This window comes from Branchiostoma lanceolatum, chromosome 1 (genome assembly GCF_035083965.1).
Source record: "Branchiostoma lanceolatum isolate klBraLanc5 chromosome 1, klBraLanc5.hap2, whole genome shotgun sequence".
NCBI classification, from domain to species: domain Eukaryota; kingdom Metazoa; phylum Chordata; class Leptocardii; order Amphioxiformes; family Branchiostomatidae; genus Branchiostoma; species Branchiostoma lanceolatum.
In genome coordinates, this window is record NC_089722.1 from 34,536,986 (window position 1) to 34,561,265 (window position 24,280).

The following is a 24,280-nucleotide window of genomic DNA, read 5'->3' on the forward strand; positions in this document are numbered from 1 at the left end:
CCAAGAACTGACTGAAAAAAATAATAAGACTATGTACAAAAATAGTCCATTCTGCACCAGAAATTGAAATTATGAAATTATGTCTATGGGTGGCTCTATCAGTCAGGACTGACCATGCATATGGTTAGATTACTCACACGTTCATCCTGTTCATTCTGGAATATACCCTTTTGGACATCTGCCTTGTACACAATGCACTGCATTCCAAATATCCTGATAATTACCAGAGTTTGACCGTGTGTCCTGTTACTTCAGCTGATAGATACTACAAGGATCCACATTCTCCCCAGCCTGAACCCAGATGGTGCCAGCTGCAGTACTGAGGGAACCTGTGAGGGGGACAAATGCCGGGATAACTCCAACAATGTAGACCTCAACACAAATTTCCCATGTAGGTTCACATTGCACAAATTTCCCATCTACATTCATGTTACACAAACTTCATATGTAGGTTCACATTACACAAATTACCCATGTAGATTCATGTTACACAAACTTCATATGTAGCTTCACATTACACAAATTTCCCATCTACATTCATGTTACACAAACTTCATTTGTAGCTTCACATTACACAAATTTCCCATCTAGATTCATGTTACACAAACTTCATATGTAGGTTCACATTACACAAATTACCCATGTAGATTCATGTTACACAAACTTCATATGTAGCTTCACATTACACAAATTTCCCATCTACATTCATGTTACACAAACTTCATTTGTAGCTTCACATTACACAAATTTCCCATCTAGATTCATGTTACACAAACTTCATATGTAGCTTCACATTACACAAATTGCACATCTAGATTCATGTTACACAAACTTCATTTGTAGCTTCACATTACACAAATTTCCCATCTAGATTCATGTTACACAAACTTCATTTGTAGCTTCACATTACACAAATTTCCCATCTAGATTCATGTTACACAAACTTCATATGTAGGTTCACATTACACAAATTTTCTAACTAGATTCATGTTACGCAGATCTCCCATGTAGGTTCAAATTACAAATTGTAAGGTTTCACAATGTTATTATGTAGGTTCACATTACACAAATTTCAGCGTACAGTGTAGGTTCCATTAAAGTAAGTGATTGAATATCAGGCTTGCCGGAGAGTCTTAGTATCAGCAATAATGTTAGTAAATACAAAATATATGCTTTCAAACTTAGACACAGTTTAGGTAGCCTAAACGTACCTACCAAAAAGTGCTTTTTAAAAAAAATGGCATTTTGCTCACGTTTTTGTGTGTGAAAGGTTTTCTCCAGTTATTGAAGTAAAATCTACCAAAGAAAGTCACTCAGGGGCTATCAAGTCTTTGAGATGTCATTTTGGACAAGGGGTATCAATCTGATGACCTTCATAATTGTGAGTAATACTTTCCTGTCCCCTGAATTGTACTATATATACATGATGATATTAACCTTCGATGTTCACATTTTTTTCCAGCTGGCAGCAAAAATGTAAGTGTTGGGCCCTTGCAGCCGGAGAGCTCGGCCCTTATGGACTGGATGGAAGCCCATCCCTTTGTCCTGTCTGTGTCCCTGTTTGCAGGACATCTTGTGGCCACCTATCCTTACGACTATCCCTCCCAAACAGGTCTGACATTATGATTAAGTATCTGTATCTATATAGCCAGCATAACCACCCTTCAGCATAACACACCAGGTTTGCAGGCATGTGGTGCGGCAGCAGCTAGTTATATTACACTGAATGACTTGACACCTAACCTTTGCACATCTAACTAACCGATGTTTAAAGCTGTCTAGTGAGTATGCTTCTACAGTGCTTGGTGGCAACGAGTTCCACTCTACGGCAATTCTAGGCAAAAACAGATTTTTGAACACCCCAAATCTGGGTTGTTAACTCTGGTACTCGAAGGCATGACTATTTCTTGTTTGTTTTTTCTGAGCTGGCATTAGATGCATAGTAATCGGTATGTCCACCCGTTTATTAGTGACTAAGTCACTTTGTACATGTACGTGTATATCATACACAGTCTTCTGTCTTTGAGTGGTGTCCACTGTAGATCAGCTTTCATTTGGTAAAACTAGCACCCCTGTCGTAGTTGTTGGTACAAATCTAACATCTGGCAGCTTGGTTCTATTGAATAAGAAGACTCTTTTTACACAACCAAGAGATTTATTCAACCGACATTTCGGTGACCATCTGTCACCTTCTTCAAGGCAATTCTGACTGGTTCACATAGTAATGCAGCACAGGTGTTGCTGCTTATACATATTAATGAGATGCAAACGCAAAATATTTACATGTACAATAATGGGATGAGATCACTATGCGGTCCCAAACGTATATATATACATGTATAGTTGTGTATGTGTTACACTTCTGTACGTTTGGGACCGCATAGTGATGTCATCCCCTGTTATTGTACATGTAAATATTTTGCGTTTGCATCTCATTAATATGTATAAGCAGCAACACCTGTGCTGCATTGCTATGTGAACCAGTCAGAATTGCCTTGAAGAAGGTGACAGATGGTCACCGAAACGTTGGTTGAATAAATCTCTTGGTTGTGTAAAAAGAGTCTTTTTATTCAGTGACTTACCAACCTGATGAAACTATTCACAGAAGCTTGGTTCTATTCCCTCTGCATTTTATCATTTTCTTTGTTTGCTGATTTACTGGGCTGTTTCTGTGCTGTTCTTGCTGGGCCGTTAGTTGTTCCTTGTGCTGATGTCTGTATATGAAACTCTCTGATTACTGGTAGGATCTGATGAGTCCTACAACACCCCAGATGACGATGTCTTCAGAAATCTGGCAACCGCATATGCAGCCAGACACCCCACAATGCATCTGGGTACAGCTTGTCCAGGTAATCATAATGAGATAAATGTTTAATATGTACTGTATCAAAACTATAATTTCACTCAAAGTAACAAACTGTATGATAAAAAAAAGTGTTAAAACACCTTCTTTTGTAGTTACTGTAGAATCGGTGGCAGTGACAATCAGTCAATGCTCAGTGCAAAAGCACCTAAGATGGGAGTAAAGAAACCAGGTACAAAACAGTGATGCAACACAGGAGCCTTCAATCTAAAGCTGTACATGTACCTTAGGCTCAGTTGTGACTGTATCATAATCAGACTGACATTTGAGTGAGTGTTTGTCCATAAGATGAAGCTTTATTTGTACAAGAAGTACATTGTATTACAATGAGAACCTTTTCATAGATCCCACCACACTTATCCATAAGATGCTGCAGTAACTGTTACAGTATTAGAATTGTTACTTCTGGGGACAGGGTTTTATTATTCGATTACTCCTACACAGACACAGCATTTCCAGATGGTATAACTAATGGGGCAAGGATGGATTCCCATGGAGGCAGTATGCAAGTAAGTACATGTAGACATCTATAGTCATTGGGCTTCGAATTCTGTTCCATTTACCTGAAAATTGGTACACACAAAGAATTTTGCTATGTCCATGCTATGTTGTACAATGATTGTGGAACAATCCAAATGTTATCCATGATTTTGTATTTCACTCTATACCACAGGCCTAGGTTTTCTTGTATTTTTGGGGCTGCCATGCCATTATATTAAAAGCAAGCCAACTGAAAATTAGAGACATGGCATCATAAACTACGCACAAAAAGTTTGGAAACTTTACTTTGGTCGATCATATCTCCGTTGTTTCTTGATCAATTTCAATGATTTATATATCATTACAAAGCTTGTGTGATTTTCTTTCCCATGATACCAAACTTAATATGGTTGTAAATTAATGCAACGAGCACCAGACCTGCTTATGCGAGCAAGTCACATAAAAAAAGTGCCCAGATTACCCTACTAATGTCAAACGCTCAATTCAGTATTTTTTCTTCAGCTGGTAGCACATGGCTTTTGTACGAGGGTAATATGAAACTTAAATCAACAAAACACATTGATATGAAAGCCAAGTATAGTCTTCATCCAAAAAAAATGCGTAAAGGAGCCCCAGTTATGATGAAGGTGGCTTAATACTGAGTACACAAGCCGTGCACTGTCACCACAGCCCGGCACATCCTCCTCATGCTTGTCACCAGTTTTATTACGCGGCCCCTGCCTATTCTTCCACAAGGAGTCGTCGCAGGTCGACCAGTGTTATTCTGTTGATCATTCTTGCATGCACAGCTCGCCCAAGCTGATCAGTGATCACAGAGTCTGAGACTGTGTTCAATTGTGTTGAGATCTGGGCTGCAGGAGGGCCATTCTATCCTCTGTATTCCTGCATCCTGGAGGTGGTTTCAAATGGCTCTCATTCTGTATGGACGTGCACCATCATCTTGCAGATCTTGCATATTGCAGAGCTACATGTAAGGATCTTGGAAATGTGACTGGATTGAGAAAGGTGTCTCTTTGTCTTGACACATTGAGGTTGCTTACTAGTAGGATGATTCGCCTGGTTTTTCCTCTGGCAGTTGTACTGCCCCACACTATGACACTGACTCCAACAAAACAATCAGTCAGTCTATCTGTGCAACAGTCAGCGTAGGGTTCTCCTCGTTGCCCACACTTTCATTTACCCATCCAACAGTCTAAATAAATCTACTCTTATCTTTAGCTGTGAACATAACATTCCTCCAAACACTGTTCCATTCACGATGTGGACAACACCACCACAAATAGGTTTGGCGCTGCGCTGAGTGTTTGACACTACCATGGAAAATTGGGCACTTTTTTTCTACAACCCACTCGCGTAAGCAGGCCTGATGCTCGCTCCATGAGATTGCAATTATAATGAGTTAGGTATCATAGGAAAGGAAATTACACAGGCTTTCCAAAGATATATAATGCATTGAAATTGACCAAGAAACAACGGAAATATGATCAAACAAAGTAAAGTTTCCAAACTTTTTGTGCGTAGTTTATAATGATCTCATAATTGACCATCATTATCATCATAGTAAAATTGTAATTCACATCATTCCCACAGCATTGGCCAAAATGTTGGCTAAACAGTCCTATATGAGAATGACATGACAGTCTCTGCCACACGGCACATCTGTAGGACAAGATGGCATTAATACGCAGACACAGCATCAGCAGGGTTTAAATGTCATCATTCTGGAATGTACATTTACATGTAGTTTATTCTGCTTGCAGCTGGATTTCTTTTGCTTTAAAAAAAAACTCAACAAGCTAAGCATTTCTCAGTAATTAGACAATGTAATGATTTTTGTTTTGTAACTTGTGGCACTTCTAGGACTACAACTATAATGATCACAGTTGTCTGGAGATTGCAGTGTGGGTCAGCTGCTGTAAACACCCCTTCTCCAGTGAGCTGGACCAACTATGGAGGGACAACAAGGAATCGCTCCTGGGCATGCTCAAACAGGTGCACCCTTCCTCTCAAGAGCTTTGTCTTCTTGTTGATTGTCCTGGAGTAGCCTGTATATACATGTACAGTAACTGTAGTTCAAATGTTTTATCATCGAAAATGGGAGTACAATTATTGTTTTAATATTTTGTGTGTGCACATTGTTCTTTGTGGTTATGTCAATCATCACAGTGACCTAGTCTACCGTCATTTCTTCTGGTTTAACCCGAGGAAAGTCTGCATGTCCTGCCACAGATAGATGGTACATCAGTTCTGAAGCACAGAGAGATTTTGATCTGTAACTTGTAACTGGTGGTACTGTTTGCTCCCTTACTCCAGGTCCACACCGGTGTGAAAGGCTTTGTTCGCACCACAGATGGGACTGCTGTCTCCGGGGCTTCCATAAGTGTGGATGGACGTGGCTCAGTGGTTGTCACGGCAACAGATGGAGACTACTGGAGGCTGCTGGCACCAGGAGAGTATGTCATCAGGGCAGACAGGGAGGGATATCAACAGGTAATCTGTCCAGTACGCAACCTGAGAAGGATTGGAAGTATACATAGGACTGGCTTTTGTGTAAATTTGCGTAGACTGTAGGTAACATTGACTGGATCCATTCTCTAAGAATAGTACATTTTTCAACAATCACAAAGTCATGAGTATTGCCAGTATCACAGGGAGAATGGCCTTCTTGTTGGCATCATGATACAGTGTCAAATTTTGATATACATGTTCACAATGTACATGGATTGACAAGAGTGGCAGGGGCACTGACCATTCCCACCGACATCCCCCTGGTTGCTATCTTGTATCCACTCCACCGTGAGTTGTCTTGTTTTTCGTGGTGTTAACTTGGCATGCCATTCTTGAGCTTTGCCTCATGGTCATATGGGAATATTAGAATTGTCTACTTTTGCCTACATTATTACAGAGGGCAACCAAGCACACATGTACATGTAGTCTTACAGGGATTTCTAATGTAAATCTGATCTTTTAAAATACATTGAATGGCCAGTGTATGTCGATTTAACAGATGAGAGTGACCTACATTGTGTAATTCTCAAATTCTCAGATTCAGTTTTTTTCATCTTCTTGTGTGGATATGGATTTTATTTTATCACCATGGATGGACATAAAGCATACTTACTAATACATGTAGGTGCCTCCTGTTCAGAGTCCACACTTAAGAATAACCCTAACCCTATGTTGAAAAGCGGCCTGTTCGGCCAAACAGGCATTCATTCGAAAGGAAATAAAGGCTTTTGATTGATTGATTGATTGATTGATTGATTGATTGATTGATTGATTGATTGATTGATTGATTGATTGATTGACTAGTAACAGAAACCATCGTCGCCATGGCACTGTATTTTTATGTTGCCAATCTTGTTTGTTTGTCACTTCTTTATTTTCTTTAGGGCACCAGGAAGGTGATAGTTTCAGAAGGCGTTGCTAAGGAGGTCCAGTTTATCCTCAGTAAGAAGTACAAGATCTTTGGAATGTCTCCCATCATCATCATCATAGCAACAGGTGGGGTTTTGAATAGAAATTTTTAATTAGTTATCATAGATCTGTAAGGAATAATGGCTACTTTGCAGGTAAGAGGTTATCATTATCTGTTGCTTAGAATGTTTGTGAACAAAGTGTACTCTTAGATACCATTGTCTGTATTCCATGTAATATTAATATTGAACTGCTACAAATATATGGTAAATAATCATTTTCATTCAGGTGAGAATGGCAGCTTTTTGCAGATTCTAGCACTTGTTTGGTTGCAAATAGCTTGTGATGTAAGGAAGAAGTGGTAAAGGTCCCCCCCCCTAGCCGCTTGCTCTGTAGCTACATGCTGGGGCATTTTTGTCAAAATGTTCCAAAGAGAATAACTGTTCAAAGGAAGGAAGGATTTCCATGATGTTTAGTATGCAAGTATCTTAGACAGAGATGTACATAATGAAGTGCAAAGTATGCAAATTGGGATTTCCATAATTAATGAGGAAAATCTATATTTGTAGTGTTTTCCATTATAGGACTCAAATACATGTAACGTTTGTAGTTTGTGGCAGGTGGAACATTAACAGATACCAATTATGAAAATAGATTCCTAGAATGCAAAAGTGGTAAATGATTGAACTGTCAATATTGCAACATGTGTAAGTTAGGTAAAGGTGTACATGACCAGCAGATCAGAATAGTTGATGGAGATGAGGTATCCGAACTCTTCTTTAGATTGAAATGCACCCATTCCTGCATACAGCTTCCATTGTCTTGTCTCTTTCCAGCTGCAAGTATGGTGGCCATACTATGCACAGCTGTTGTCATCTGTAGGATGTGCCGAACACCTGTTTACAGCTACAGCAAGCTGGGTACATCAGAGTATGGGGACACCCTTCTCATGAACAGACTCAAGAAAGATGCATCCCAAAAATCCCTTCTGCAAGATCATGAATACCATGATGACTTAAGTGGCAGTGAAGATGATACGATTTATTGGAAAAGGTAAATATTATGTTTATAGCTTACACATTTAATGTATGAATTGTTAAGGCTGCTTCAAGGCTACATGCAATTCACAGTGACATGCAAATCAGTACTACAATGAGGAGGGTGCTATATTGTTTTGACAAATATCAGATGGTAACAAAATATTTTGGATTTTGTACTAATTCTTTTGTAGCGGAATGAAATCAATTTACTTGTGTATGAGAGAATAATCAATAATAGACTGATATAATTTTATTTATCATAGTTTTTATTGACAAGGTTAAGCTCTTTTCAATACCAGAAGGTGACAATTTCTTAGCTACATTAGTTACCCTGCCAACATACAAAATTAATGTAGTGCCTGACATTGGCAGAGGAAGTTTGGCACTTTTGGGGGCTCAAAAGTGTGATCATGATGGGATATCATCTTAAAGGAAAATATACCTTAAGGTTTCGAATGATATAACACAATCATTGAATATGGATGATGATGCTTGTCATTAAAACACTTTTGGCCCTTTTTTTACAACCCTCATGCTCAGCCCATGAATCATACAGGGGTATATTTGTAAAGGGCAATAGATTAGAGACAGCAGGAGGAAATTTCGTAGGGGGGGGTTCTAAATTTTTGACCCACTGAAATGCTATTTCCTGCATTTTGAGGGGCAAAATTTGCTGGGAGAGTTAGCTTTATATAGTAAGTTTAATGACTTTAAGAAAAGAAAGAAATATATGTTATATATTATCAAGAAATATATATATATATATACAGAAGGGTTTCAGCTTGCTTTTTGAAGGGCAACACCCTCCAGACATATTTTTGCCATGCTGGCACGACATGCTCCGATAGGAAAATTTTTATATCTTGACACCCTGAAACACTATTTCCTGCATTTTGAGGGGCAAATTTTGTTATGTAATGCAATTAATTGCTAAAGTGATAAAGGAAATATGATTGATCGAATTCAAGTTTCAGTACTTTTGTGTAGAGTGTACAATCATGTAGATCTCTGTTCATCTTCAGGATGACTGGCTTGGTTGTTGAGGACATGTGACCTTGACATGTGACATGAAGTGGTTCAAAGGCTTCCAAAGTTTGACTCATCATGTCACACTTCAATACGGTCATTTGATCTGAGCAATTAGATCAGTTACACTGAAGCTGGTCAAATAGCACTGAGTTGGAAAGACCTTTAATTTGATGATTAATTCATAGAATTTGATGTTATTTTACACAGATGAACTTTCATGCAAACTTTGTAGTTTTCTGTGTGATGTTTTGAACTGTATTTTTGTTTGAACATTTTTAAGGATAGAATGTTTTGCCACACTTATATTTTGCAAATATGCATGTGTACAAATAAATCATGAAATGTACATTTAACAGAAGTCAATTTCTGAAAGTTTGGCTTACATACTCTCCAAGCAGAGGTTCGCCTCTGGCTTGATTTTGACATATTTTTAGGCGTTTTTGTCAGGCATTTTTGTCAAGTTTTATGTGTCACTTAGCACATACACATGTATGTGTAAAACGACTGCAATGCTTTGCTTCCCTCTGCCGGCAGAAGTTTGGCTTGGCAACGTAAAGAAAACCTGACAAAATAGAAAGCCCGACAAAAATGCCTAAAAATATGTTTAGGCCAAATCTCTGCTTGTAGAGTATGGCTAATGTGCCTGATACATGTACATGAAATTTGAACCTTGGCACCTTTTGTGCCTGGCAAGACAGGTAAAACTGGTAAATACTGTTTACATACACTATCAACTGGATTTGGGGTTAACTGGACATTTCGGGGATCCTTACCCCATTTTACCTGGACCCAAGGAGTGAAAAGTGGGTTAGAATGACTTTTTCCTCCTTTTCACCCCCCATTTTGAGTGAAGAGACCCAAAACGTCTGTTTAACCCCAAATCCAGTTGGTAATAATACATGATATTGTGTATTGTAAATAGTTCTTTTGCGGAAACCTGTTTTAATATTGTCATGAAGTTAACATTGAATTGAAACAGTTATATCATAATGGTAGATATGATATCTATATAATTGCTTCATCATTTGAATTTTCATCAATAAACCCAACAAATGATGGTGTGAAAAGTGATGAAATGTATGAAGTATACATGTAGCCTTTGCAAACAATGTAGATGAAAAAAGACCAATAAGAGAGACTGCTTGAGATCAATTAATTATAGTTATTACATTGTATTCTCGTCTGGAAAATTTGTAATCAAGAATTTTATGTACACAGAAATATATGCATATATATATTTCCTTGAGATACATAATGTTGTACCCCTGTGTTGAAGCTCTGAGAGCTGATTATACATTTGTTCCTTACACAGTTTGTGAACCCTTTGGAAAGTGTTGTTTTAGAAACATGTCTGATGTATATTTTAGTAGAAAGTACAACTTTCAAAATACAAAATTCAGACTGGAATGAAGTGTACATGTGTCTTTAATCTGGTAATTTAACTACTTTGTATCATGGCAGTTGAAGTAGTATTTTGTAGGTGTGCAATGAGTGTGATTGTAGAGCATGAGAACCCTTAGAAGATTGCATAATCTGGTGTAGAAAGTTGTAAATAAATACATGTAAATAGATAAATAAAGACGTTCGCAGGGGACCAAGTGATTCAGTTTTATGCGACTACATATACCTGCTGTACGGATTTTTGTGCCATATTCATGATTAATATACAGAAAGTATCCTTCACTTTCATATATATACATGTATTTTATGATCTTATGTTAAACCATGACTACTGTTATACAGGGCAACCAATTCATAAGGGCCAAGATGCTATCAAAATAGAAAGAAAGAAAGAAAACTTAAGTTACTTTTTCAATAATAGATAAACAATAATTATAATAATAGTAGTCATTGTTTTTTCTTGAAAAACAGGTTAACAACAAGAAGAAAGGAAAACAGCAAAATGCTTTCCATTGTAACCTTCTGCCTAACCCGTAACCAATAGAGAATTGGTAGCCAAATGGCTACTTCCTTATGCTAAAGATTAAAGTGAAAGATAAGAAGTTGTACTGAATGACAAACACTTGTAATGATGACGATGGCTGAATGAAATCTGACATACTACACATGGAACTGTAACACCATACTTCTTGCACTTTAGGAGTCGTACCCTTTAACTCTGTACAGTTTAAGTAACTAATTCTACATTATGATCATAGTGAACCTTCAGCTAGATCTGGTTAGGACTGAAGTGGTTCTGCCAGTTCAGTAAAGCTGGTCACAAACCACTTAGCCTTGTCCTGGACACTCTGACGTCGAACATTTCCTCCAAAGCCGATGAACGCTTCCTGAACATAGAGAGAAAGTTGTCAGAATAGACATTTTAACACTTCAAGTACTGTATTTGGTAATTCTAACAACAAAAAAACACATATTTCTACATTCAAATAAGGCAAGTAAAACGTGCCACTGCTATGAACAAGCTCCATGAACGATCAGCAAAGATGTAATATCTATCAGATATTAGATGTAATATCTATCAAACCTGGACACAAAAAAACTCCAGTACAGAAGATCCCAGCTGCTTGTGTGGGTGTAGAAATTTTTGTTACATGTTCAGAAAAGTTATCAGATTTATGTACATGTACGCTGATGACCTACCGCAGGAGGACAGGCTTCAGCATCTGTTAGACCATCACCAATAACAACAACCCTACAGGCAGAGAAAATTGACAAGTTCATGTACATTGTAACTGTATTGTCAAGAACATGTCATACCAGATTGTGCATGTACTACCCACCATGCAGAGAAGTAGACCTGGTGAAAATATTAATTGAACATCTTTCTCTATTTGACAGGAAATATTCAGTAGAAGTTCTGTTCTCTTTGTTCTATCTCTCTTTACCTTGATGGTTTGATCTACTTACATTTTATCTAGAACAAATGAGGCACTGAAAACTCTTTCAAAAAGCATTCCTTTACTTAACAATTTCCTTTGCTTAGAATTCATCATTAGATTGCTGAGCTGCTTTTCTATGTGATAACTTCAGTCTGCATGTACACAAAATATACCGTATTCAAGACACCAGCTGACCTCTTGTATCCATGAGTGTCTTTAAGAAGCTGGACCACACGTGCCTTTCCACCTGAAGCTGAGGTAGGCTGGTCCTTGTCAAACATCTCATACTCGCCTGGAAACAACACATGAGTACAAGGTACATGTATCCTGAATTCATCGTTAAGCGTTATTGAGATACTCTTCTTAAGGCGTTAGTTGAATACCAGACTGCCCTATGAAAATGCACAACAGAGCATCTGCTGATCTTGGTTTCCGCATACTAAACCTGCCAAATTTGGCTCTCAAAATGCAGGAAATTACATTTGAGAGGATTGAGACATTTGTGATGCTACCAATTCTATAGAAATGTGCATCAATTTAGAAATGTGCATCAATTTACTGTGAAGCATTTTCGATCCTTCAGAATCTGAATTTATCATTAAATGTTGTCAACCCTGCTGAATTTAGCGTTAAGCGTTGTAAGAAAGAAGGCAGAACTACTCACCATGTTCATTGAACAACAACTTGTTGGCAAATATGTTTTCAACGGGAACCCCAACTAGCTGGGCTATTGGCTCTATGATTCTGAAGAAGCCGCCTGATACAAGATACACAGCAGTGCCTCTCTTCTGTAGCAGTGAGATCACCTCCCTAAATGAAAGGCATGGACAGTGTAAAAGGAACAATCTACATGTTCTCCTGTGTTGTAACATAATGTTTGTGGTTGTTGCCAAGACAGAAAAATACAAACGGTGGAAATTTAACCTTTTTTGCACCCTTTCAGTGAAAGACTGACACAATACTTGATTATACATGAATATACACATTAACTTAAATGGGTAACTCAACAGCAAAAGTATTTTCTAAAAGACCACATTTTTATTAATACAAAATCAACCAAATTTGTAAACTTTCCTTACAGAACAACAAAGGAATGAACTAATCATAAACTGGTAATTGAATAGTTTCCGCATGTGGAGCCATAAGCGAATGGTGTAGACCTTAAATATGTATTCCTAGGGAATAATTGCTAAAGATCCTGGACAACTTTTGGTCCAAAGCAAGAGGAGAATTAAGATACTAAAGCTGAAGATTGATGAACAACTATTCTCACACACACAACAAACATTGTTTTCAAGATAACTTAAGCCCTAGATTTATGAACATTGCATACTTTTTCTGAGGACACTATTTTTTAATGTTAGTACCTGTATGGGTTTCAATGGGATGTTATGATTGTCAGACTCAAGAGATCAAAGTCAATTTTTGGTCCAAAGCAAGTGGAAAATGAAATTTCTAAGGCAATAAAATAAATTGACAAACAAGCAGAGTAAATTCAACATTACCGTGTGGGTATTTGTTACCTTTAAAACCCTAAAACCAGACTGTAAGGTTTGATCCACTCACACAGAGTTTGATCCACTCAATATATGTTGCTAATTGCACCTCACTGTAATTTATCTGAAGGCTGCTGCTAAAAATCATCATTGCAAAGTTTCCAGTGAGTTTTTGATGGTCAAAGTACTGATCCTGGTGCACAGGTAGTTACATTGTACACATAAGCATAGACTGATCATGATGATCTTACTTGACCCCTGGTGTGAGTTGGGGCGGGTGTTCCTGGACAAACTTTTGGACAATCTGCAGACTGGGTTTGAAGAGGTCCAATCGAAGTGTCAATGCTTCCCGGAAAGACATGCCATTCCCCATGGCTTCTTTTGTACTGTGGTCACAAGAAAATGGGAGAAAATGTACTGTCTGTAGTACAGTTTGCAATGATTAGACCCCATATCATTTTCACAATCATCAAAGAAATATTAGATAACCTTAGGCTACTGGGAATTCCATTGTCATGACATATACATGTATAAACTTGGAAAACACTGAATATTATTGGACAAAAACCATGCAAATTAAACTGTCATTTGCATAATAAACATGGATATAGCATTGACATCCAAGAACCAGAAATTATCCTTCATAGTTAAGAGACTTGATTATCATAACTCACTGACAGGTAGCAACAAAGTAATTTCACTTAAAAAGTATATAACATTACAGAATTAATCAACATACAGTGAAGCCGCTTCATTACAGTTGCTGACAAAGACTCCAGTCTGGTTTGCCCAGTACTCACAGTTGTGCCACCCTGTCGCCCACCCCACAGTAGTTGGCCAGTTCATCAAGGCCCTCCTCAGTAATGACTGTGCTGTCCACGTCAAAACATACAGCATCTGCTGTCCGCCAGATCTGCCTCACCTCTGCTTGGTCCGACATTGAGGTGCAGATCGAGGTGTGCTACCGCAAATAAAAAGGACAAACAGTTGGCCAATCATATTCATACACGTACCTAGTAGTAATACATTGCACCATATAGAAATAATTTGTAGGGTTAGGTGGAAAGACCTGTACCCGTATATATATAGGCACGGTATGGTGCATATTACATATCCTAATGGAGTAATCTACTTAGAATGAATCATAATACGTTTCATACTTTAAATTAAAGATCGCGTTCAACAGAATTTGAATGACCCTCAGTTGGCAACAAACAGGGATAAGCAATAAGAATTTTTTCCCTGCTATTGACAGGCTAAAAATAAAATAAGAATTTCTTTTCACTATTGACAGGCAGTTCCTTTGAATATTACCAAGGATATCATTATATATAAAACATGACCCTGACCTTTATATAACCCTAACGTTGAGTATGATCATGTAAATTGGCAGGATGTTCCTGTGAATAACACATTATCCACATAACACACATTGCTCCTTTGCTAAATTAGTATCACTTGAGAAATTGCAGTAATAAATAGTGGTATTGTAACAGTGGGGTTCAAGTGCCACTAACCAAGGATGCACTAACTGACCTCTTTAACAGGTTCGGCCCTTTTAGCCTAGTGGTTATGGCATGCGGCCTGTGTGCTGGTGGGCCCGGATTCAATCCCCGGGAGCCAGGAGACTGTTCTACTCACCTCTTGTGTTCCCACGCCGACCCGGACCTCTTTGCTGTGATTAATGGCAAAATGTACCGCACAGGGATATCAAACTCAGAGGTTCGAGGATTTACATAATTAGATATGTATTATGCAAATCAGTATCCAATTTGCATGATAAATGAGGAGAGTATATACATACACCACATTTTATGATGTGACATATGTAACTGAGGAAGAGGGAAATATTGATAGATATCAACTATGCAAATGCAGACCTCATTTACATTTTTAATTACAAAATACTATAACTCAAGATGGAGCTGAGAGTTGGGCTGCTGCAATTAAATTTTCTTTTAATAGGGACATGTTGGTTCTAGACCCTGGAAACAGTCTGCTATTTAGGCTACATAATCAGTCTACCCAAAGACACTGTAGTCACTACGCCTATAGCTACCCTCATCCGACTCGGAAGGAAATATACCCTTTAAGTCCTCAGCCACACGTTGTGATTGCTACTCTGTCGCCCACAATTTAACGTTAACAATTGCAAAGACGTCCATGGCACAAGCGATCTCATCACACGTTTCTGTACTTTTCCGTTCAGCATGTGTAGCCGCCAGCTATGACGGCTGTCCTGGTTAGTTTTAGCAATTGACAGCTATCATGTTGGCTATATTCAAACACAATCTGAAAACCCAATAACATACAGACTAGACATACCGTCAAGAACAAACTTCAAAGTGATTCCAAAATCAGGTACTTCAGTAACGTTAACGTTATATCATCTGTCCGTGATCTGCCTAGATCACACACCGGGTCCTCGGAAAACGGGTGACTCCTAACCTATGACCTATGAACTAATCTCCAAGCAGACGTAGAGGGGTCGTAGAGTAAAGACTGAGAGTAGAGTAGAGTAGAGTAGAGTAGAGTAGAGTAGAGTAGAGTAGAGTAGAGTAGAGTAGAGTAGAGTAGAGTAGAGTAGAGTAGAGTAGAGTAGAGTAGAGTAGAGTAGAGTAGAGTAGAGTAGAGTAGAGTAGAGTAGAGTAACGTGAGAGTTAGACAGGCGAAATCATTGCATGGGGTCGCTGAAATAATGAAAACATACAAAACTGAATCACTTGATCGAATTTCAGGCGCCTATTTAACGTCAGCGAGAGAATGTCAACATGGCCCAGTAGTTTTAAAAAGGAGTACTTCAATCAACTTAAGTTAAAGCTCTATTTTCAAATAAGCAACGGACAGGGAATTTTTTACACTCGCGACATAAAGAAAACGGGACAAAATAGAAAGCCCGACAAAAAAACCTTAAACGCGTCAAAACCGTCCAGCCAGAGGCGAACCTCTGCTTGGAGAGTAGGGCGCCATATATGACCAAGGACATATAACGTTAGACATCCAGGTAGTAAGATACGCCAAAAATAGTTACTCAAGCAACTGGATAAAAATGATAAATTTTATCCAGTGGCTTGAGTAACTATTTTTGGCGTAATACTAGAGGTTTTTCGTGACCAGTTATAACATACATCACTACACACACTCTAAAGATTAGACACATATACTTGTCCTGAACCACCATAATTCCATAACATATATGATTTTCTTACGTCTTGAATAAGCCTTGATTATTTGGCGAAGGTTCGCGGTATTTTTGATTTTGTTTGCTGGTTTATCTAACGTTACGTATTTTTCCTTTTGCTGGTTTATCTGCCGAGTGTGTTCCCTAAACATAACTCAGCGTAACAGCTTAAACTGGAGACTCGCTATTTTATCACTGCAAATTATTTTTGATGCATTTCAGTCATTTAACATTGGTTTTTAATTCAGTGGGATTGCACTGCGATTTCCAATACCCTGCTCAGTAGGGCTTCAGTCGCGTCGCACGTCAGTTAGTGATGAAATGTCGGAGAGCACGTTATGTTTATCATAAACATACAATTCGGCCAGCTATTAGTAACCGCTGGTACTTTTGTGGTCCGCCGCGGCGGTAGCAGGACAGTTCGGCCCATGGTCAGTTCGGCCCCGACGTTTCGGCCCCAGGCCGAAGACGTTTCGGCCCCAGGCCGAAGACGTTTCGGCCCCAGGCCAAAGACGGTTCGGCCCCGGGCCAAAGACGGTTCGGCCCATTTAGTTATTATGTGTATCACCGTACTATGCAAGGTAAATCTATGTGAAACAATTGAACTTTAAGACATTAAACACATAGAACATTACGTCTTAAAACATAGCAAACCCACCTGTGTAACACCTGAAACAGAAAACCCTCTGTCATGTAGCATGTTCCAGAATCCACTGACCGCCGGCGCATTGACAATCAAGATCATTCTCAGTAGAGACCGCGTTTCTTTTGTCAGACAACTTCAACTTGTAGTTTGTACTTGTTGTTTGGCTGAAACGCGCATCGGTAATCAACCTGATTTTCAATCAGAGACCGCGTCGCTTTGTCAGACAACGTTTTTTTGTAAGTTACAATGTACGTAACTGTAATTTTTGTAACTTTACTGTAACTTTATTTTAATTGTTTTCTATTTCTAGTTTGTATCGAGTATTGTATTCTGGGTCTGGTTACTTAGTTGTTTCAGTAATAGATATTTTTACTTTAGACAGTTTAATCGTTCAGTTTAATGATTCAAAGAACGTGATAGTGAAAAGGTGGTAGTTGTATTTTATATCAATAGTTCCGTTTGTCAATAATCAGTCAAAATTTGCGATGGGCTGTGGGCTAGAAATGATTCAAAGAACACGAACGTGTTAGTGAAAAGGTGTTTGTTGTATGTTATATCAATAGTCCCGTTTGTCAATAAATAGTCAAAATTTGCGATGGGCTGTGAGCTAGTTAATCTTAAGTTAGAAATGATTCAAAGAACATGAATGTGTTAGTGAAAAGGAAATCGACAACACAATACAATACAATAAAAAATTCCACGCCATAACTGGTAACAAATTCAACATTTAAAATGGTTCGGTGATGATACAATTCGGGTGTCTGAAAACTGTCGGGGAAAATTGCATCTGAAAAAGAAAATAAGAAGTCGAAATTAAAGCATTGAAATACGAACGAAATCTCGGTAGGATGCCCTGTTGGAGGCTCGGGCCGAACCGTCCTGGCCCTGAGGCCGAAACGTCTTGGACCTGAGGCCGAAACGTCTTGGACCTGAGGCCGAAATGTCTTGAACCTGAGGCCGAAACGTCCTGATTTGGGAGGGGCCGAACTGACCATGGGCCGAAACGTCCGACATTCCGCCGCGGCGTATGTGAAAGAAACACCTGTTGTGCTCCAGCACTCATGTTTGTTCAAGGAACGGCCTCCTGCCTTGCGTCCACGGCCGCACCCCATTGGCTACCCGCACTTCGAGTCAGCCAATGACAGATGACCACACTATATCTGCTACCGTCCTGATAATTTCAGTACTATCGCCAAGGCCGCCGTTGCTTGACTGTACACCTGCTGGCGGCAAAACAACCGACCTCCCCTGACGCCTTCAGCATATTTTCTATTATTTACAGCATTGCTACAAGATCTTTCATACGCTAAGCTCATTATGTATGAGAGAATGGCATGGCTGATTTTTATGCTGCTATTTACTTTCTGTTTGGCGAAATTAGATGAAAACTTGCACTTTGTTACCGAGGCTGCACAGGACGGCTACACGTGGAGACTGGTAACAGATGGACAGGGAGTCACACAGGTGAAAACGTTACCTGTTCATTGCTTTAAACACTGGATTTCTCTGTTGCATTGTGAAATGTGTAATAATGGAGATGGAAACCACGAATGTAATAATCAAACCAACCCCAGCATTTCGAGTGAGAATCATTTTGAGCGGGAAAGTGTACTTACTTCAGTTTTTTCCTATTTTTTCTCAGTTTTTATTAGACAAGAATTACGACATCGTGGACTGCAACGTTACAACAGGTGGTACGGCTAAGACCGTTGTGCGGGATCTCTTCCGGGAGGTAAGTACATGTTATACACATGTTATCTGCACTCGCCTGGTTCTGCATGTGTCTATAGACAATGGTTAGATTATACATGTTAATGATATTTCCTTCTCATGACGTATGGATGCAATTTCAAAATGATATCTGATTTTTTGTCTGCTTTCACGTTCAATCACACAACGTACATTTATGTATGTTTCCAGTGTAATAAAGCCATACTCAATCCCAGAGGAGAGTGTTCTGGTTATGCTAATAATATTTTTTCTGAATCCAAGAACATAATTGTATTTGCAACTTGATCTTGAACCTGGACTAGGCAGCAGTTGCATTATACAGCATCAACATTCTGATAACCCCCCGAGTACCCTTCAGATTACTTACAGCCAGGTGTAACATGTAATATCGCGAACAACCATTGAACAAACTTCAACTTGGCGGCTCTTAAGAATCCTTGGGTTGAGCTTAAAATTGCCTTTGCAATGTGTTTCTGGATACTTTTTGTCAACTTGTAGCCTTAGTAACTATCATATTCCCCTCCATAGGATCTAGGAGGGAATATACTGTTTTCGCTGGCCTCTTCTTCTTCTTTCTTCTTCTTTCTTCTGTCAAAAATCAAGTAGATGTAGGGTGGTAGCTCTACTAATGGTATTGCAGAACGTTATATGTACCTTATGGTACATGGTACGGATGTTATATGCGAGAAGCCATACATTATGCTAATGAGGACGCATTTGCATAATCTATGCAGAAACTTGTATTTCCCTTACCGTTAAAGCTACGGATGTCATATTTGAGACGCAGGTACCTTTAAGAATGGTGATTACACCTGAACCTGCTGGGAAGGTCACAGTAGGAGCATTTCCTTATTGCGTTACCCAGGGTACGCCGGGCTCCTCTTTAATTAAGCCACTAGATCTAGTTCAAACTGTACTTATCGCGTTGGGAAAAAAAGCTTTAAAAAATTAATTGTGAAATTCAGCTATCAACGGACTCCATCTATGAATAACGGTTAGGATAAGGTAGTACTTTTGCACACTCAAATGAAATTTGTAATCACTCTGCTACTGGGATCCATCACATAAAACATCAGACCCACTTAACGTGAGTTTTCACAAACTTCTGCATGGCTTTATAATGGGAATATCATTCAGAACGTACAAGTATGACCAAAAAGACAACAAAACACACAAAGCTTGAAAAGATTCGTTTTTGTCGATGAAATTCGTTTAAGCCCTGGTTCCATTGTTCATTGTACATGTCAAAAAGAACTAGGGGAATTTTCCCGTTACAAGGAACCTGTAAATTCTGTACATTGCGTCTGACTTCATTTGAGCTAAACTGGTTCATAACTTCCTTTCCTTTTCCTTCTCCCCGCAGGCCGTGCAGTCCTACTCAGGCATCATAATGGACCAGCACATGGACGACACCGACCACGGCCGCTACAAACGCAGGTGCACAAAGTTCCTGAGAGACACTGTAAGATATGTCATCATCACTCCTGTCTTCACCTTAGCTTATTTGTTCCTTTATCATTTCGTATCCCCTAAAATTTCTCCCATTCCTTAATGTTTATTTCCAAAGAATGGTCTCAATGCCACGGGCAAATGTTTTATCAACAGGACTAGAGAAGAAATATAACATGTACAGCATCATTGACAAAGATAATCAATGACATTGGCATGTAACAGAAAGAAATGATGATTCATTCTTTTGCCAGATTCTTTTACCAAAAATGTATTGAATTTAGGTAATCTAGCGTTACAGAAGAAGAGAAACGTTATTGCGCGACAATTGTAACGGGTACAATGTATGGCAATTTGTAGACGCATAACAATTGACTATTTCTGATATTACATAATATATCATAATTGACCTAACTAGATGCTATTTATATAATGTGCATAGTCAATTAGAAAACTTCGCTGCGTTCAAAGATAGGACTCTCAAACATGTGGCATATGGAACTGAAAAAGGAGGAATATCAATATATACAAATGAAGCCCTAATTTACATAATCAATGAGAAAATGAAAAGTCATAGGGGAAATGACGGAAATGATTGTAAGTCTTTCTCTTTCATCGCAGAAAAGGATAAAGTTCGACACGACGGCTCCACTGTACCATGAGAGGATGCGACGGGGAAAGTTCCACTCCACCTGGCCTGGTAGGACAGCTGTTCACCTGAGGGACAAACTTAGACATAAACAAACCAGAGATGGTAGAAAAGATACTGAACCCCAAGATTAGCCTCATGCACTAAGATGTTATCATTATATAGTATTTTAGCCTTTACTGTCTAGTAAGTAGGCTTTTGAGATAGATTTATTTGGCATTTCTATTTTGTACTTCGACGTCTTCGTAGTTGACCGTACAAAAATCACTATATTATGTGTTGCGTCAATAAAGCTTATTTAGGGGTTGATTACAGGACAAAAGTCACAAATTTTGGCCAAATTCCAAAAAAAATACACATTATTCTCCCTTCTCTAGAAGAAAATAGCACTTCTGAGGATACCTTTCAGGGAAAATACTCTTCTCAAATGAGTCAAAATTGTATCGCCTGACGAAAGTAGACCTGTTCAGTTTCTAGTACTTTGACTCTAGCGAAACGGTACTGGCCTGGTGGATCAATGCTCACATGTTTTTCGATGTAGGAGTCTCGGCAAGGCCCTTGTCTTGCTTTAATCTCCAGGCAGATGTAAGGTGCGGTGCACGTTTATCTGCGTGTTTCTGTGACGTTTTGTGCGTCTCTCTAGTTTAATGTTTTCAGCTTTTGCCTCCTCTTTGAAATTCCAAAACAATTTCACATAAATACTCTAAATCAGCATGGTGAATAGTCTTGTTGACCCTGGCAAGGGATGTGTCTACCAGCATAGCAAGTTCAGTCTTCTAATGCAACATTTTGTTGCGTCTGGCAATGTCCGAGCACGTAGGGAAATGTTGGGAAATTAATGACGCTGTCTGCTCGGTCGTGGAAAACGTGTCGTACTGATACATCTTGTGTTTGCTTTCAGGAACGAAATGGTGTGGAACAGGCCAAGCACCAGCAAACACTACTCTAGGAAGGAACAACGGGACGGACAATTGTTGTCAACAACACAAACAGTGCGCTGATGTTCTAGAAGGTAGGTTTGAGAGTAGTGACTGTACTTCGGATGCAGTTTTCTACCGTTTTCATAATGGGAGAAAAGAAACATGCCATATTTATCAACTTGAGGTCTATTCTATTCTGGTCTGTATTTCTCACAGATAAAAACAACACATACAGGCATAATATATGCCCTAATTGGCCCATTATATCCCCTAATTTATATAACGTTAATGTTTTTATGATTATGTTAAGGTGCCCTAAGCGATTTCAGGGGGTAAAACTTGAAATATTCTGGGGAAAACAATTCTGTTTGGTGAGGTTGAAATTGACATTTGCTTCCCCATATTACCACATCTGCTTCATTATTTCAGACTTTGGGCATTTAAAAATGGCACAGAAGCAAGCCACAAAAGGAGTATTTTATTTATTGGGTCCCCCCAAAAATCAGTCCAGAATCCAGCCGTAACCGTTTCCTGTCGACAATTTTCGGTAACTTCCGGCCGCGTGACGTCACAATGCCCAAGGACATTGAGCCATGACCAGGTGATTATATCTTCGGATGCGTTCGGGACTTATCGGTCAGAATCGGGCATGTTCGGAAGATTTGAAATGATGGCTGGCCTCCAAGTGCACAGATTTTCAATGAGTTCCCACCACACAACGACATCACATTTTTGCTCCATGATGGTCGATATGTGATGGTATAGTGTTATCTAAACCTACTATGGATAGAAATCAGAAAAATATTGATTTTGAATACATGACTTTCAGCGCCCTAATATTGCTTAGGTTGCCTTTAACCTGGTGGTATTAGTGGATATAATGGGTCAATTTGGGCGTATATTATGCATGTATGTATTGTTTTTATCTGTGAGAAATACAGAATAGAATAGAATAGAATAGAATAGAATAGAATAGACCTCAAGTTGATAACTGTGGCCTGTTTCTTTTCTTTCATTACTAATGCAATCGTTGTCTCAGATAGCAGGGGAAACTATTTTAGACAAAGCCAAACCGAAGTACCTGTAATACCTTTCTTTATTTGCCAGGTTACCAGAGGACAGACTACTTCCAGAACATGCGACCTTGGCGCATCTCTCATTGTGACTGTGACCGGCAGTTGTACGACTGTTTGGCCGCCGTCAACACGTCCGTGTCGTATGCCGTCGCCTTTACGTACTTTCACGACTTCAACCCGACTTGCTTCGAACGGCGTCGGAAGGAGATCTGCAAGGAGCATGACGATTGGTTCAATTGTAAAAAACAGGAAAGGGTGAAGGTACCGACAGAAAAGCACAACCCGACATGGCCTGCATTCTATCCGCCGCACTTCAGTCGTTCTGAGAAAAAAACAAAGGAGATAGTTAGACCTACACGACATGCGAGAGGGTTTTAGCTTTACCTGACTAACAATATCTGATTAGTAATTTGTCTTCATTGAACATAAATGTATTATAAAATTACATTCCCCGTAAGGCGGTATCTCACTGGACTGCGCCAAATTGCGCCAGGTTACGAAAGGTATTCGCAAAGTGTAGTGGCACAAACCGGCGCCGATTTTTTGTTAAATTTTCAAAATCGCAATAATTGGCAAACAGGCGCAAATAGGCGGAAAATCGCTGCAAATCTCTCTTTGATGAATCTTTGTCATTTTACGTAGGTTTTCAATCCAGTGGCAACACTGCGATTTCCAATGAAGTTATCTTGTAACGTTATCTGATGTGGAGCCGAAACTGAGAATGTGACATTTCGTGCGCAGTCATTTTATTTGTAGAAGTCACGCATTTTACCCGTGCGTTGCACGTCAATGTGACCGCAAAGTCAACAAGAAAGGCAATAAAACGTATTGCAATGGCGACGATTGAGTGGCTTTATGTAAGTGGTGTTTATGAATAACATTTCAAAGCGGGCAAAGAAAAAGGCGGGCAAAAAAAACATGTTATCCACAAACTTGAAGACCATAACGCATGTAAGAAGAATTAAAGCAGTAAGACATGGTATTACAACCAACAAATCTTTTATTATCCATGTATTCAATAAAACATTAATTAACACTGATGTCAACATAAAAATCTTTGTAAAGCTAGATCCAGGTTTGTATAGCACATCAAGACCACAGAGACAAGGTTTCCTGTACACTGGGCACGATAGCCTCCTGAGTCTTGAGGCAGACTGACTGTGAATAACGTTACATAATGCTGGCTCTACTCTCTTTGTCTCAACTGAAGTTCTCTCCGCTATTGCTGTCCTGTCTGACTGAATTGCAGTGCCTCCGAAATCACCGTCTTTTCATTCTGTCTTCAACATACAGCTAGACAATGGTCTACTCAAACCGCATGACATTTAGACCCTGTTATCGGATTTTTTAATAGTTCACTTCATTAAAAAATAACACATCGGATTACACATTGTTGGTAATAATGGCACAACAATTACAGACTAATTCCAACTCCAAGTTTG

The 24,280-nt window shown here is 39.0% G+C and overlaps 3 protein-coding genes and 1 long non-coding RNA gene across 8 annotated transcripts in view; 2 read left to right on the top strand and 2 right to left on the bottom strand.

The window, feature by feature from the left end:
* Positions 1-10,257, top strand: part of LOC136420951 (carboxypeptidase D-like) — a 35,925-nt gene extending 25,668 nt beyond the window's left edge. For both annotated transcript variants that reach the window (XM_066408095.1, XM_066408103.1), the window contains 8 exons: positions 256-391; positions 1,463-1,612; positions 2,745-2,849; positions 3,308-3,372; positions 5,225-5,356; positions 5,678-5,854; positions 6,757-6,868; positions 7,618-10,257. In XM_066408095.1, the coding sequence (XP_066264192.1) occupies positions 256-391; positions 1,463-1,612; positions 2,745-2,849; positions 3,308-3,372; positions 5,225-5,356; positions 5,678-5,854; positions 6,757-6,868; positions 7,618-7,838 (1,098 nt within the window). In that variant the 3' untranslated portion in view covers positions 7,839-10,257. The remainder of the gene's footprint in view (positions 1-255; positions 392-1,462; positions 1,613-2,744; positions 2,850-3,307; positions 3,373-5,224; positions 5,357-5,677; positions 5,855-6,756; positions 6,869-7,617) is intronic.
* Positions 10,258-15,646, bottom strand: LOC136420986 (phosphoserine phosphatase-like). Of its 4 annotated transcripts, XM_066408147.1 has the most exons (8): positions 15,512-15,643; positions 14,828-14,861; positions 13,987-14,147; positions 13,438-13,572; positions 12,355-12,500; positions 11,886-11,982; positions 11,452-11,503; positions 10,258-11,138 (listed from the first exon to the last, which is right to left on the bottom strand). In XM_066408147.1, the coding sequence occupies exons 3-8, from the start codon at positions 14,124-14,126 to the stop codon at positions 11,031-11,033; spliced, it is 678 nt and encodes a 225-aa protein (XP_066264244.1). In that variant the 5' UTR covers positions 14,127-14,147; positions 14,828-14,861; positions 15,512-15,643; the 3' UTR covers positions 10,258-11,030. The 4 variants fall into 4 exon arrangements, with proteins under 4 accessions (XP_066264244.1, XP_066264229.1, XP_066264237.1 ...); XM_066408132.1 differs by lacking the exon at positions 14,828-14,861 and having other exon boundaries at positions 15,512-15,645; XM_066408140.1 differs by lacking the exon at positions 15,512-15,643 and having other exon boundaries at positions 14,723-14,838.
* Positions 15,647-18,109: 2,463 nt separating this feature from the next.
* On the top strand, positions 18,110-23,676 carry LOC136421016 (group 3 secretory phospholipase A2-like). Its single transcript, XM_066408165.1, has 6 exons — positions 18,110-18,477; positions 18,656-18,745; positions 20,108-20,206; positions 20,815-20,893; positions 21,744-21,854; positions 22,870-23,676. The coding sequence occupies exons 1-6, from the start codon at positions 18,331-18,333 to the stop codon at positions 23,214-23,216; spliced, it is 873 nt and encodes a 290-aa protein (XP_066264262.1). The 5' UTR covers positions 18,110-18,330; the 3' UTR covers positions 23,217-23,676.
* Positions 20,775-21,749, bottom strand: LOC136421027 (uncharacterized). Its single transcript, XR_010753367.1, has 2 exons — positions 21,368-21,749; positions 20,775-20,910 (listed from the first exon to the last, which is right to left on the bottom strand). It is a non-coding gene; the product is annotated as an uncharacterized lncRNA (long non-coding RNA).
* Positions 23,677-24,280: the final 604 nt, after the last annotated feature.